This window comes from Podarcis erhardii (genome assembly GCF_964252035.2).
Source record: "Podarcis erhardii genome assembly, chromosome: 1".
Classification (NCBI taxonomy): Eukaryota; Metazoa; Chordata; class Lepidosauria; order Squamata; family Lacertidae; genus Podarcis; species Podarcis erhardii.
In genome coordinates this window covers 99,561,553-99,578,289 of record NC_138497.1, presented here as the reverse complement: position 1 = coordinate 99,578,289, position 16,737 = coordinate 99,561,553, and the positions used below count along the sequence as shown (strand labels likewise).

Sequence of the window (16,737 nt, the reverse complement as noted above, 5' to 3'; positions counted from 1 at the left end):
CATTTGCTATTAAATTAGTTTTTAATCAGCTGCTTACTAGCATTTATGATGAATTCGCCACAATTTGATAGGAATTTCCTCCTGTTTTCAGGAATATTAAAATGGCATAGCTCTCTAACCTTAAAAGCATATATTCAGTTGTCTTATAGTTTTGCAGCATGTGGAGAACAGCTATGCACTTTTTCTACCGGCAATGCTAGGAGATCTTCCTCTAAGCCAGCACGCAACAGATACCTTGACTTTGCACGGGGACCACTCGCCAATAACCCAGCTGTAGCAGGGCTTTACAACACAGCTTCTGTACTGGGTGAGCTCAGTTGGGCAGGGTCTTCCTTCTCCTTGTGCTTGTAGAATTATATATCTGGTACGTAGCATCTGACCTAAACAAGAAGAGAGGGTTATTCTTAAACTGATCATACACTGTACTAGAGAAGTTCTCAGAGTTGCCTGCAGTGGCTCAAATCTCATAGGAACTCTGTCCCTTGCAACCTCTGTTGCTGGGAGAATTACTGGGGAAGCAAAGGCGCTTACCAAATCCTCTCCCTGACTCACCACTCCTAAGAGGTTCCAGCTGCCACTCTGCCTATGAATCACCATGTAAGGGCTGGCTTTTTCATCTTCTAACAGAGAATAAGAAGCCTTACTGCACATCAAGCTGTGGATCATGCATGTCCCAATGTCATACTCGAGAGTATTTAGCACAACACACACACACACACACACACACACACACACACACACACACACACACACACTATTCCTTATGCACTTTAATGGAAGTGAAACCTCTACATTTGGACTAGATGATCCTTGTGGTCCATTCCAACTCTACAGTTCTATTTTCTATGGGCATTTCCTTTGGGGCAGAAGGATGGAAGAGCCCCCCCCTCCCTCCAAGCTAATGGGGAACCACTGCAAGAAGGCAAAGTCCTGGGCCTGCAGAACATTGCTGGAGCTATAATACCAATGGTGTTGTTATACTAATGAGAGCATATGAACATTCAGTGTCTGAAGACTGTAATAGGATGTTTCTTGCATACGTCTCTGGCAATTCTGCCCTCTCCTTCCCTTAATGAGAGCCTCTGTTGGTTACTCAACTTGATAAAGACAGAAAGCCTGCCAGTTTAACACAGTCTTCCGAATTACACGGCTACCATTCAGGAAACTCTTTCCATTTCAATAACAAGCTGTCTTCTAATTGGAATAGTGTAAGAGAAAACATTTCTTCTCTGGGTCGTCCTCTGTGCCTGGGCAGCAGAGGATTAAAAAATGAGATAGCTGATACTTTAATGAATGGCATTCAGCACTATTATTCCAGAAATGGTAACCTAATTTCTTTTTCTATTCACTGAGTTAGGGATATTTCGCTGAAAATAAATAGGTTCTTAATGGAAATTGTAAAAGTGGTTATGGACAGTAATGGCCATTACAATGCTTGCAATTTTTCAGCAACAATAAATGTAATTTGGTCGTAAAACTCAAACTTCATCTGGAGGGGGGAAAGAGGCAGTGGAAACATATGGCAATTGTTACTGTGAAACACAGCACTGCCATAATTATTAATTTTGGGGAATATTCCCCTCTACATCATGATTTTGAGATTTAATGAAGTCTATCACATATACAAAGAAATATTCACCAGAAAGTATGCTAAGATATGTTTTAAAATAAATATATCATTAACCTAAAATATAAACAAGGGGGTGACTAAACAAGTTCACCAGCACTACTTTATATTCTGCATTTATATACTTTGCAAGCCATCGTTTTCATTAAGGTTAATTATGAAAGGGGAAATGAGCTTAATAATAAGGATTTTTTGCTTCTGCAATACTTCATTATGATCCACCTTATCTTTATTGATTAACTTGCCATAGAAGAACATGAAAGCAGCACAATATGCTAGTTTGTCATCAGTTCTATTAAGCCTTTGCCTAAAGAGATGGAACTTAAAAATGAGTTTAATTAAGGAAACAGTGAAGCATTTCTATCAGCTGCTACTAATTAACAACACATAGCAGGCATGCTTGGGTGAAGAAAACATGTATCTACCACTATTAAAAACAGATTCATTTATATTGCAAACTGCCCTGTGATCCTCGAATGAAGGGTGGTATATAGAAATCTAATAATTAGCAGCAGCAACAACTGCATAGGTAATAACTCAGACAACAGACAACCACTGGCAGTCATCTTTGAGAATTCCTGGAGAACAGGCAAAGTCCCAGCAGACTGGAGGAGGGCAAATGTTGTCCCTATTTTCAAAAAGGGGAAAAGAGAGGACCCAAATAATTACCGCCCAGTCAGTCTGACATCAATACCAGGGAAGATTCTGGAGCAGATCATTAAGCAAACAGTCTGTGAGCACCTAGAAAGGAATGCTGTGATCACCAATAGTCAGCATGGATTTCTGAAAAATAAGTCATGTCAGACTAACCTGATCTCGTTTTTTGACAGAATTACAAGCCTGATAGATGAAGGGGACGCAGTGGATGTAGCCTACCTTGATTTCAGCCAGGCATTTGACAAGGTGCCCCATGATATTCTTGTAAAGAAGCTGGTAAAATGTGGTCTTGACTATGCTACCACTAAGTGGATTTGTAACTGGCTGACTGACCGAACCCAAAGGGTGCTCATCAATGGTTCCTCTTCATCCTGGAGAAGAGTGACTAGTGGGGTGCCACTAGTGGGCCCAGTCTTATTCAACATCTTTATCAACGACTTGGATGATGGACTCAAGGGCATCCTGATCAAATTTGCAGATGACACCAAACTGGGAGGGGTGGCTAACACCCCAGAGGACAGGATCACACTTCAAAACGACCTTGACAGATTAGAGAACTGGGTCAAAACAAACAAGATGAACTTTAACAGGGAGAAATGTAAAGTATTGCACTTGGGCAAAAAAAATGAGAGGCACAAATACAAGATGGGTGACACCTGGCTTGAGAGCAGTACATGTGAAAAGGATCTAGGAGTCTTGGTTGACCACAAACTTGACATGAGCCAACAGTGTGACGCGGCAGCTAAAAAAGCCAATGCAATTCTGGGCTGCATCAATAGGAGTATAGCATCTAGATCAAGGGAAGTAATAGTGCCACTGTATTCTGCTCTGGTCAGACCTCACCTGGAGTACTGTGTCCAGTTCTGGGCACCACAGTTCAAGAAGGACACTGACAAACTGGAACGTGTCCAGAGGAGGGCAACCAAAATGGTCAAAGGCCTGGAAACGATGCCTTATGAGGAACGGCTAAGGGAGCTGGGCATGTTTAGCCTGGAGAAGAGGAGGTTAAGGGGTGATATGATAGCCATGTTCAAATATATAAAAGGATGTCATATAGAGGAGGGAGAAAGGTTGTTTTCTGCTGCTCCAGAGAAGCGGACACGGAGCAATGGTTCCAAACTACAAGAAAGAAGATTCCACCTAAACATTAGGAAGAACTTCCTGATAGTAAGAGTCTCCTTCTTTGGAGGTCTTTAAGCAGAGGCTTGACAACCATATGTCAGGAGTGCTCTGATGGTGTTTCCTGCTTGGCAGGGGGTTGGACTTGATGGCCCTTGTGGTCTATTCCAACTCTATGATTCTATGATTCTAGGAACAGGGCATTTCATTATGTGCATTCTGATATAGCTTGAAGTCCATGGTTTCCCGTTTCCATTTCTTTTCCCTTTTATTAGTGTGATTTCACGACTCATTCTTTTAAAAGTCTGCAAATTTATTTTTTTAAAAAGTCATTTTAATTGGATTCTTCTGGGAAATTGCATGTGGAGTTTGAATGGAAATGCTGCCACAGAACTCAACAAGTTAAGTGGCAGTTTTCAATCTTTGGTAAAGGATTCTTTCTAATGATGGTTACAATTTTGCATATTACTTGGCTTCAGTGGAATTTATGCAGCCTAACCATACATGGGATAATAGCCAATATTATTATTTTACTCAAAGGTTTAGAGTTTTCTCAGGAGCCTTGGTGTTCCACCAGTTTCCTTAGAAATTGACAAAGAACCCCAGCATTTTATACTCAGAACTGTCTTTTAAGTTAAGTCTATTGAGGCAAGATATTGAAAAACTGTTTGAAATTAATGAAGTCCTTTGCTTTTATCCATGCTGTTATTTGCATATCCTTTTGGCAAATTGGGAAAAAATACATAGTTCTTAAATTGTAAATGTTCACTTCCGGGGGGGGGGGGAGAAACACTCTTCTAACAACAGCTGCAACCATCCTATTTGCTAATATGCTAGGGACGCCCTTCTGTCAATCATATTCAAAGTCCATCTTGCCTAGTATTCTGCCTACAGTAGTGGAGAGCTGGCTGTCCTGGGAAGATCATATTTGGAACATTACGAATCGATTTGTAGCTACCATGGAAAATAGACAATGACTGATCAGCCGTCCCACATGAACTTGCCTTATCCATTACTAAAACCATTTAAACTACTTGACGTCACCACATCTTGTAAATATGAATTCTACAACTTAAGTTATGTGTTGAGTAAAACATTCCTCATCGCAGTAATTTGGTTCCATCTGCAAACACCTCTGATTTTGCATAAGTTGTGAATGAGCAAGTTAAACAGCACAAGCAGCATCCTTCTAGTAGGAAAACAATAACTCCACTGCCCAAATGCCTTTTGGGATGGTGGTGACCCCTTATTCCCATTGCACGGTCAGAAGTAAAAGACACAGTAGTAGAATTCTGCCATTCCATCAACAGGAACTACTGCCAGTGGCTGAACACCAACAGCACAAGAAGGAAAAATGGGTTCAAGGAATGGTGGGGAAGACTGGCTCTTAGTTGGAACTCTATTCTTGCACAGAGATCAGATTTGCTACTGATGTTGCCATAACGTTACACTTGCAAAAGAGGTAGCATTTTAGAACACCTTCAGTGAGATCAATAGAGTGCCCAAAATAAATGCCCCACCACCGTTGCCTTCACTGTCCCCTCCAAAAGGATTCTGGCCACCACAGTATACAATCAAGGTACAGAATGTGGAGTATACAAAGACTGAAATAAGGAAGTTAGATCTCATATATCAATATATGTGTCACTGGGCTGTATCACTGGGTTGTATCCAATGCATAACACTACGGACTCATCCATACTTCTGGTTGTCCCATGCCTAGAAAGCACATCCAAGTGGTTTTCTGCTCTTTAGCTCTAAATCAGAACAAACAGCAATTTGCGGGGGGGGGGGATGAATTGCTGTTTGTTCCAACTGAGCACTAAAGAGTGTTTTTCTCCAGGGGAAAACAGTGGGACAAGGGAAGTTGTCACTTAATTAAGGTTATTGAGGGGCATTCCTGCACTGGCAGAATATTGTTGCGCAATACAGTGGTACCTCGGGCTAAGAACTTAATTCGTTCTGAAGGTCCTTTCTTAACCTGAAACTGTTCTTAACCTGAGGTAGCACTTTAGTTAATGGGACATTCCACTGCTGCCATGCTGCGCTGCATGATTTCTGTTCTCATCCTGAAGCAAAGTTCTTAACCCAAGGTACTATTTCTGGGTTAGCGGAATCTGTAACCTGTAACTTGAAGTGTCTGTAACCCGAGGTACCACTGTACAACAAGAACCAGCATCTGCTGGTGTAACTGTTGCACTGGATTTCTTTGTTGTGGGACTCTTAAACTCTGCCAGCACAAGGCCTCTTGCCCTGTGATGCCATGTCTAGAGAACTAGGATCACATGAATGGAAACATGGTGAGGGGTCACTTTGCATGAACAGCAAACCCCAACAGGCAAGGGCCAAGTGGCTTAGATCCTGTGGAGAAACAATAACCTTATGAAGTTAAAGTTATAAATTCATTTGTAAGGATGTTGTTCTAATGCAAAAAACTGGCAGATTGGCAGTTTCTGGTGTGCAACTGAAACTTGTTCCTTTGTTTGTTTGTTTTGTTTTGTTTACTTTGCTATCAGTTTGGCACTGCTTTGCAATGATGGCATAAGCACTTGATGGCATAGTGGGCCCATGAGATCACCTTGTGTGCCAAAGGCTTTTGGGATCCCCTAGCTGCACCACCACCTGAAATATTTCCCTAAGAGCTATTTTTGATCAGAAAAAACCCTCACAGGTTCGCCCTGTTCTTCTTGGGTTTGTCTCTTCTCTGCCATCATCTTTCTGTACATACCATAAATAAATCATTACACAATGAAAGCAGTGAGTGACTCAGGTTTAAAAGGAGTTTTCTGAAAGAGACAGCCTCCCATGGGATTATCTGTGTATGTGGAATCTTTAAGTTCAGTTTATGTTCACCACTACTCTGCTGCTCTTCCTATATTCTAGTAACATCTAGGGGGGGGGATGTTTTCCTTCTTTCTGACTATTGTCAGCACTGAAACCTGTTGCCTCAACCTTGGTTTGAAATAAAGGCTCTCTTTCGACACATCACCAGCACTAGAAATGTGGAGCAATTGTAAATACTCTAAACTACTATGTCCTAAACACTGAACTTTGAAAACTGTAGTTTTGTGTTGGAGGGAGAAATTGCAAATAAAAAAAACTAAAAGAATCACAATATGTGGAGGTGGGGAGCCCTAATATTTGAACTGGTTTAAGTGCCCAGTGTAGCTGCACTTCCTGCTTTTATATTAGATAAGCAAACTATACCAAAAACATGGGCACATTTTGGACATTATATCAGGGCATTATCGACCTGCAAGATTTAGATTCAGATGCATCAAGAATCTGGAGGATGTTTTCATATATTCAAACATAGAAACTAGTAATATTGATATGGGCAAGTATTTTTCTTCCTGTGCCCGAGAAGCAAATTAGGCTTCTTGCTACCAGTAGTATGGTGTATATTATTGTATGCCTCAAGAAATTGCCACATACAGGAATGAAAAGACCATCAGGCCATTGAGAATTGTTTATAGTTTGCCATTGAAAGAAGTTAGTAACCAAATCTTGGAGGGGGAAAAGGCTCCCGAATCGTGGAAGGAAGCATTCATCTCACTTATACCGAAGACAGAAACTGAGAAACATCAGGTTAAGAACTACCGCCCTATATCACTTTTGAATGTGGATTATAAAATTTTTGCAGATATTTTAGCAAAAAGATTTTAAAAAGTTTTGTTGGAGGAGATTCATGGGGACCAAACAGGCTTTCTACCAGGCAGACAATTGTCAGACAATGTAAGGAACATTATAGACATTTTAGAACTTCTGGAAACTGACATAAATAGAAAGGCAGTTTTGATTTTTGTGGACGCAGAGAATTAAATATAAAAAGGGATGAAGGATTGCTAAAAAATTTTAAAATAAGGATGCAGTGAAGGGGAGGTTTGGGGAAGTCGCGTTATGTTTGTTTGTTTTTTGTTTATGTTGTTTATGTTGTAAAATTAATAAATTATTTATAAAAAAAAAGAGAATTGTTTATAGTTTGTTTATTGCATTTATATCCCATCTTATCTCCAAGGAGATCAAGGTGGTGTGCATGGTCCTCTTCCTTCTCCTATAAAACCACAACAACCCTGTGAGGTAGGTGATGCTGAGAGGCAGTGACTGGCCCAAAGTCAGCCAGTGAGCTTCATGGTTGAGTGGGGGTTTGAATCTTGGTCTCCCAGGCCCTAGTCCAACAATCTGTTGCAGAACAAAATAATATGATTGCTGAAGTTCTGCATGTAAACTCCTAACTATGCATAGAAATTAATCTCCTCGGAAACCCACATGGAACTATAATGCTTGTCTGTGGTTAAAAAATGCCAATCCAGAACAACCTGCATTTACACCTAGAAAGTCTACATCTCTTATCTTCCACAGCTGAAGTCAAAAAGTTTCTCATGTTTTAAAGGCAGCAGTAGTTTGAGAGTCTTGCTGATTTCTCCTCAAATGGAACAATTGAGCATCCCTCAGTATTCCTGTGGAATTCCTGTGGACCTTTTCAACAATGTTTTAATTTTGAGTTAATTACCTTATAGTCATTTGAAATATGCACATTTTGCATTTGCATTGTTAAAACATTGGGCTACATGTAGTGCTAAGGAGATTGTTCCATCAGCACAAGCTGTTTTGCATTCCCTGTGAATGATTCCCCCCTTCTATTCTGAGGGTTCTCCCAACCCTCCAAAGCAGATTTTGGGGGTGAGCTATGAAGGAGAGGACAGGAGGAAGTCACATTGCGCCATAGCTGCCAACTTTTCCCATTTTTTAAGGGAAATTCCCTTATTCCAAATAGGATTCCTCACAAGAAAAGGGAAAAGTTGACAGCTATGCATTGCACTAGTGTGAATTGCTGAACTGCCTTTTACATCAATGCTTATATAAATAAATATTCACTGAGAGCTAATGGTATCCACAGAACAATGTACAGCTACAGAAACATCTCATATTTTACTTTAAATGGGCTGCATAGAACTAGGCTGGATACACACACACACACACACACACACACACACACACAGAATTCTGTTGGTCGAAAGCTATAGAAAGAAATCAAAACGTTTTACCACCAGTCACGGAAAACACCTCCCACCTGTAGTGCAGCAACAGCAGCAAACCATATTTTGTGTACTGTTCCACAACATAAAGCCTGAACTGAAAACAACTGGAGCAGTCCCATGGGCCACTAAAATATATCACCATGATATAAACTTTATACCATAGTTTGTGAAATGATGTATATGGCAGAGGTGCTGTGGGCATTGGTATTGATAACAGAAACTGAATATGGCTATCTTTCATTTTCCAAAAGTGCTTATTCCAATTTATTTCCATTGTGCTTCTTGAAGAGGAAAAAAAAAGTCTCACACCAAGTCTGATTTGGGCCACAGACTTGCAGATGTAATGAAAAATCCCAGCTTCACATCTGCAGCAAGACTCAATTATATATTGCCCCCGCTTAAAGAGGGGACACATGATATCAAATGCATCACTGCCTATATTACAGTGGTACCTCGGGTTAAGTACTTAATTTGTTCCGGAGGTCCGTTCTTAACCTGAAACTGTTCTTAACCTGAAGCACCACTTTAGCTAATGGGGCCTCCTGCTGCCGCCGGAGCACAATTTCTGTTCTCATCCTGAAGCAAAGTTCTTAATCTGAGGTACTATTTCTGAGTTAGCTGAGTCTGTAACCTGAAGCGTATGTAACCTGAAGTGTATGTAACCCAAGGTACCACTGTATTATGCACAAGATATGGGAGCTCTTCCTTTATGTATTGGCAGCATCTGAATATCCTTATGACTTTTGGACAGAAGATGAGGAAGTCTGTCCATTGTCTGCCTCAGAGTAACGTCCGCCTGAATGAGTGAGGCTGCTACTAAGGTCATCTAACTTTGTAGCTGGCATGCTGTATTCCAGGAATCACCCTCCAGTAAGCTCTAGAGACCTCACCACAGATAAGGTCTGCAGTCCCTTACTTCACACCCTCTGCAGGAAAAGGACTGTCACTAAGAGAGCACATGTGGAAGAAAATCACCTTCCCCTCAGCCCCTTCTTCCAGCCTGTCTCTGGATCTAGGCCTACGTAATTTCATAACCTTGTGATCAGAAACGGAGCATTTATTATTGATGGTGTGCTTTATAGTATATTTCTATTCTAAGAAACGTAGATAGAACATTGACGGACGGTTACCTGCAAGGCCACACGTATGTGAACATTCTGACCAGGCGGACCACTCAGAGAACTGGCAGCTGACGACGCATTCCACAAGGCAGTCAGCAACCATTTGTGCAGGGGTTTCCAAATTTAGCTGTAAGCAAACAGAGAATGAGTTACTTGTCACCGGTGGCTGGGAAGGAATGAAAAATGCTTCTAGCTTTTAGCAAGCCAACACCCATCTAAATGAATGAAGGTGGCTTGCTTGGGTACGCCACCCCCCTCATAGGTGTTCCAGTTATGCCGCTAACTGCATCTGGACTGTGTGGTCACAATGTAGAAACACTCTTGCTGTGCAATCCTATACATGTCTACTCAGAAGTAAGGCCCATGGACTTCCAATGGGGCCGATTCCCAGGTGGTCATAGCAGGATTATAGAATTGTAGATTTGGAAGGGGTCACCAGGGTCATCTAGCCCCTCCCCCCAGTGCAGGAAACGTTCCCAACATGGGGCTCAAACCCACAACCCTGAGATTAAGAGTCTCATGCTCTATCGACTGAACTACTAAGAGTGGGAAAACTGTGGCCTTCCAGATGTTGTTGGGCTTTGGTTCTCATCCATCCCAGCCAATATGGTTAATGAACAGTGATGAGGAGAGTTGCAGTCGAGCAACATCCCCTATCCTGGCTTTATAGCCTTGTACTGTATAACTCATGTGTGTGTTGCATCCACCTTGCACATTGCTTTCAAAGACAAGGACAATAACAGTGGCAAAACCTTTGAAAGACCACTTGCTAGTCACTCCTGCATCTCATGAAAAGAAGAATAAAAAGAGCCAATTGTGTAACACGGGTATAGGCCTAAAAAATTTTCAGGTTTTGCCCTAAATGTGTCTTTCTTGGGTTTTGGATCCTGAATTCTTCATTCCTACACAGGCTACAAATGAAGATCCTAGGACTGCAATGAAACCATATCTAGAAGATTCAGAATACTGAGCTGCATGGTAACCAGACAGCAGCAAGAGGAATAAATAATTACAAAGAAAATTTCAACTCATTTAATGAGACAGATGAGATTTTTTTAAAACCAAGCTTTGCTGGAAAGCCAGATTCTGTCCTACATGGCACAAGTCCTACATGGCACATCCTACTGATGCACACCTGCACTAGTGGTATACATGAAACCTCACCTGCTCACAGTAGGTCATAGCCACGACTTTCCCATCACTCCGAACACAGCTCAGAAGGCGATTCCTAATCCCTTGTCCACAGGTTGCATTTTCATTTAGCTGGCATGTGCTCCAGTCTATAAGAAACGTCAGCATTTAGTTATGCCATCAACTGTTGGAGAAATCTTTAATTTCTAAGCTTGATGAAACTATATTTGCTTGATAGGAGCATATAGAAGTCAAGGAAAGAGGTTATTATTGTTATTATTAAATTATGCCTAGTCACCTATGGGCAATCTGAAGTGCCCCTGAAAAATAACATTCCCCCCTGAGTATACTGCAAATTGTCCAGTGGTGATAAAATGTAGGATTTAAAAGCAGTCCATGCATTATCAAGTTCTAGACTGTCCCCTGGATAATAAAGTTATAACCATTTTCTGAGGTGTTACTGCTTCAAAGCAAAGCTTGTCACAACCTCCAACTGAATTTTGTCTGACAAAGCAAGCCATGTTTCATTCTAAAAAATAAAGTGCTTTTGAAACATTAATGTCTTCTTCAAACCAGTGTAAACAATTTAAAGAGGCTGTTGATCTTCACTGTATCATTCTGCAAAGGTAATGTTGAAAATGACTATAAATCATAAGTAATTGGAAGTCTTTTCCATCTTCAAAGTGTAAGTAAAAAGATTATTCACCAAGGTGTTGTGCTTTTGCCTCTCAGTGCTCTATAAAATGTTTAGTTTGTATGGATGGATGTGTTTTCCATGCTGGTTACCAGAATATGAAAATCAATACATATTCTTTCCAATTGACTTTTGAAGAATTTTCTAAACATACACACAACTTCATAGCTAACTTCACACCAAATTAGATGTAATTAGATGTTTACAAATTAGATGTAAACTCTTGCATATGTGGCGTTCCCCATTCATTTCAATGGAGGAAAGTTGTCTATATACACCTTATTTTGCATGCACAGAGATTACCCAATGTTACAATGAATGGAAAAATCTAGTACTGGCTTTTGATTCTGCACTCTATGCATGGGAGTGGGTTTTGCACTAGGACATCAAGTTTTGCTTCTGCTGAATTTATCAAGAGGTGATGGTTTCATTTGCTTCTATGCTGTTACATGCCTATCTCTATGGAGAGAGTGCACCAAAGTGATACACAGCAATGATCCTAAGGTAAATGTTACTGAAATATAATGTTTTGTAAAAGCCCTAATGGAACACTTACCCCATTTTTTTTGAATCACCAGCAACATCCTTATTTAATGGTCAAAGTTGGACATTTGAATTTTGCCTCTGCATAAACCTTTACAACCCACTTAGGACTCCCCCGCCCCCCCAAAAAGAAAACTTAACAAAAATACTCCTATTTTATTTTGTCTGCAGTTCTTACTTCAGGACAAAAACTTGACAAGCTTTGTGGGGACTTAGCCTGCTATTTCCACCCATACCACGGTCTTGAACCACATCAATGCCCTTGACAGTTGCTATTTAGAGACTCTTGCACATACAAATATACATAATATGTTAACATAATATGTTATTTTGAACTCAGTAGGACTTATCTTTAAGTAAACATGCATGACATTGGGCTGTAAGGAGACAGTAACTGAAAACACAGGTAATAACAGAATTGTAGCTAACGATTTTTAAATGCAGGCAAGCTTCTAAATGTTTCCTGGACACATGCATATATTTTTAATTGGGTTTTTTCCCCCATAAAGTGTGTGTCAGGGTCCAAAGTACTTTGTTTTTCCAAAGCTTCAAAAAACTAACATCTAAATAAAGATGGTAGACAATCTATATGCCTCGTCAAAAGGCAAGGACTTGGCCTACGTCACCTAACAAGCCTTAGGGTCTTTAATGCTCAACCACTTTGCCATCACCTCTCTCCACTTCACATACAGGCATAGCACTAAATTCTGTACCAGCAAAAGTGAAGGGTTCTTACCTGTTAAATTGTAGTGAAACTGAAAACAATTTTGATTCAGGACACACGGTCGCATTTGTGAACCATCAGGGCAGGTCTTGGGATTTAAAGGAGACCTCAGTACATGCCGAGTCCGTGTTTGCATTATATTGGGGTCACATGGCTAGGGGGAAAAAGAGTTAAGATAAAGATTAAAGGTATATGTTAAAAGATGTGTATTTGAATTTTTGTTAGCAGATCTTGAGTGATATCCTAAGTAGAGGGAAAGGACTGTGTTATACCTGCTTGTGAACAGAAATAGTCAATGGGATATTCTCTTGTATTCCCCATCAAATCTGCTCATCAAATTCTCTAGCAATGGGGGAAAATGCTACATCTGTTCTCTTTCATCAACTTTCCATGCTATACTAGAGAAGGACTGGGATTCCTGATGGTATTAGATCAGGCACCCCCAATCTTGACCCTCCACATGTTTTGGGGGCTACAACTCCCATCATCCCTAGCTAACAGGACCAGTGGTCATAGATGATGGGAATTGTAGTCCCAAAACATCTGGAGGGCCAAGTTTGGGGATGCCTGTATTAGATGGTGTCTGCCTCAGAAAACATCTCCCATCATTCTCAAAAATCAGTAAGAAGTCACATTTCTATAAAAGTCAGACAGCAATAGAACACACACATTTTTTTTTTAAAAAAATAACAGCCTTTTAGTGTAAAAGAAAATTGGATGTAGATTTATTGAAAAGTAATGTGTGTTAGAAGTTGCAAATATGTTCCAACCCGATCAGCAGGAAGACGATAGACTCAAATCAAGTTCCATTGACCACTGACCCTGTTAAACAAATCAAATTCATTTTCTCAATGCATGTGCCTACTTTTTCTAGCAATGAATATATGTAAGCAAAGAACTATTAGATTGGAAGGAGCCAAAACTCTAGCTATTATAACCATTACCATTAAAATGATACACTTTTCCTACTACGTAAATGAGGAACTAGTAACCCCCCCCCCCCAGTTAAGGCTTTCTTCAGGAGATGAACCAAGAAAGAGAAACTGAGACATGAAAGTTTCACATGGCTGTGGGTGGGGGGAAGGCTGGCAGACTGAACATGTCACACTGTTACTGATTTAATGTACATAAAGTTCAATTAATAGTTTCTTAAACTCATAAATAGATGAATATTGCAAGCAGTATTGGGTGTCAGACCATATGTGGCGCCCTTGGGATTGTGGCTTGGATGAAATGGGAATAATCTAGTTCTTTTCGTTACCTTGAGAGAGGGTATGTGCCCATGTGGGGAAGGTGTAAATGCTACAAATGTTTCTTAGCCAGCCACATCGGAGGAAGGCCAGCTAAAGTTCCCTGATGTGGTTTAACGACCAGCTACTTTGAAGATTCAGAACAGGAATAGTGCACCTACCTAAGACTAACCTATCTCATTATATGGCATTCTCTTCAACAAAAGCAGCAACCCTAACACACTGAAAAAGAAGTTTAGATGCATCAAACACAGTCAGAATTGCTTCCAAGCAACCTGTACAGAATTGCTGCTTCCTGCTGCTACTATTGCAATCAAACACGCCGAGAAATGGAGAATTCTTTGTTATTGCTGTATACTAAACATTAAGCTGATTGTCCTGTTAAACATGGTTATGCCTCAGAGTACCTTGTTGTAGGATGAGACATTTTGCAGATGACCCCTTGACTGGCCATGAAAGATCCTGCCCGTCGGCTGGGGTAAGAAGATGAGGAATGCAACATGTCCCTGTCTGCCCCAGGACACAATTGCATGGGGACCTCTGAGCAGCGGCCAAGTGAATAGGCAGCAACTCCAGTAGTTCAATAGCTTTTCGGAAGCTCATAAAGGGCAATTATGTCAGCATACACTTGTAAGTGTCTTAACCCACTACACTCCATCATGATGGTAGTGACACTGGGGCTAATGGGGGTTACTTAAGTGATTAAGAATGGCAGAATTCTGCCATAAAATAGTGGCAAATTCTAGACCATTTGACATCAGTAGCAGCACTGTTATTGATTCCAAGTGAAGTGAAATGAGACAAGCGATGAAGAGTAGAGCAGGGGAGAGATGCTTCTAAATACTGAAATAAAATCCACATAAAAAGTTTCGTTAGATAGCCTTGATTATATTTAACTGATGGTAATGAGCTTGTGCCTGCTCACTGGGTGGGGAGAAAAGAAATCAAAGGACTTTTTTTTAAAGTGCCATGAGCTGGGCAAGTACTGTAACAACAACAACACAAATCCTCTCCCCCCCACCCCCCAAATATTGAGGATTCTTTCAGCAACGTCCTTCCATAAATCACATTGAGGGTTCTATTTTTCCTATTTAAAAGCTCATTAACTACAGAGGCAGAAGTGATATTTTTATTTTTTTTAAAGAGCATATGCTTTTATTGCCTTGTAGCTGTCATCGAAGGCAGAACTTGAGAAGAAGAGACACGCAGAGTCAGAGGATGAGAACAGACTCATTTTTCCTCCTGAATATTCAGCTGAAGGCTTGAGCCATTACAGCTCAGAAGTTAAATTCTGCTGTGGCTTTAGCCCAATATATTTCTGGCACAGCTCCAGCTGACTGCAGTGCATATATTTCTGCACCCTACCCTATAAGAAAAGCGAGACAGACAACAGAGGCTGGTTCCAAGTGTTGGATAGCTCTTGGAGAGCTGCCAGGGAGATACAGCCCCCTGTTCTCCCAGTTAAGCAAATGCCATCAGGTGCTTACAGTTATCTATCACCTTGTGGTATAATTTCACACAGAAAGGAACCTTATTGAAACCTCTGCTGCTACCTGGGGTATGGTCACCCAGATACATTTAAGGTAAGCCATTACTCTTAATTACCTGAAAACTAATCCCATTGCAAAGTGTTTACGAATCGTTTATTACCTTTCATGCAATTAATCTGATTGTTTGTCCTTGCAGGCAAGAACTGTAGCATAAATGATTTGCCAATAAAAATCAAAGAGAAGTATCTCGCTAGGTGCTCCCAATTAAAGCTCTACTGCATTTGCTTTGCTTTGTTAAAATCAATCATCGTGCTGCAGGAAGGAGAGAGGGCCCAGCTGCTGAATGACCACTTCTGACTTCTTTAGCATGAAAACATGCACTGACAACCGTTCCATGGAGAAATACAAAATTCAAGGAAAAAGAGCAAATCAGAAAAAATGGAGAAAACAAAATCTCAACATTTAAAACTGAAAAATAGAAAGACTAAAAGCCCAATACTTCCATGTTCCTGACAGAAGGCAAAGGGCATTCCCCACAAAAGTGTGTTGAGTGTGTGTGAGAGAGAAAACACACATAGGGAACAGCTGCTCCTTCTGAAGACCCCAAGGTGGGGCAGGACAGGTGAAAAACACCTTGACAGTGAGGCATAGTCGCTAATGGTTTGCAAGGTGAGTGCCGCCTTTGAACAAAGTTGCTTTCCTGCTCTTTAGGTGTGTCTGGTGGTAGCTTATTACCATCAGACACCGGAAGTGGGGGGAAATTAAAACACAGTAACAATGCAACACTTTTTGAATACCATCACTAAAATAAACAACACTGGCATTCTTACTAGGCCTGTTACTGGGGTTGCAGGAAGAATTATGGAACCTCAAAAAAATTCGCCTGCACACCTGCATTTCTATATATGCTAGAGAGCCAAACATCTTGAAGTAACCTTCAAAGAAGTGAGAGAGCTTGTGGGAAATCTCCAAGTGCTACTTCAAATGTGGATTTTGATATACATTTGGATCGCATGCTTAAGCATACAGTGACTAGTTTTAATTTCCCAGTTTGTTTTGGGGTGCAAGTAACTGAGCAGAAAGATTGGGGGGAAGCCCTATTCATTCAAACATGGAACTTGCCAAGTTTGTTTAACTGTAGGGTGGTAGTGGTAGTGGTTACAGGGCTATGTGAGTGAGTCTCATCACCAATGTGCCTAACAGGTGTGCTCCCACCAACTGTGCATTCAGCACATGTCTAAAGGGACTCTCTGTGCGTGCCAATGCATTGTTTGTTGTTACCTTACATTCATATCCCACTTTTATTCTATCATAGAACCCAAGGCACTGTACATGTGAC

At 40.7% G+C, this 16,737-nt stretch overlaps 1 protein-coding gene and 1 long non-coding RNA gene across 10 annotated transcripts in view; one reads left to right on the top strand and one right to left on the bottom strand.

Annotated features, from left to right (window-relative positions):
• LOC309348642 overlaps positions 1–10,556 on the top strand; it is a 126,444-nt gene extending 115,888 nt beyond the window's left edge. The window contains exon 4 of the long non-coding RNA XR_014159497.1: positions 10,477–10,556. This is a non-coding gene — a long non-coding RNA (uncharacterized lncRNA). The remainder of the gene's footprint in view (positions 1–10,476) is intronic.
• THSD7B (thrombospondin type 1 domain containing 7B) overlaps positions 1–16,737 on the bottom strand; it is a 616,280-nt gene that overhangs the window by 12,629 nt on the left and 586,914 nt on the right. For all 9 annotated transcript variants that reach the window (XM_081870551.1, XM_081870552.1, XM_081870547.1 and 6 more), the window contains 4 exons: positions 12,671–12,812; positions 10,731–10,846; positions 9,576–9,693; positions 235–380 (listed from right to left, as the gene is read on the bottom strand). In XM_081870551.1, the coding sequence (XP_081726677.1) occupies positions 235–380; positions 9,576–9,693; positions 10,731–10,846; positions 12,671–12,812 (522 nt within the window). The remainder of the gene's footprint in view (positions 1–234; positions 381–9,575; positions 9,694–10,730; positions 10,847–12,670; positions 12,813–16,737) is intronic.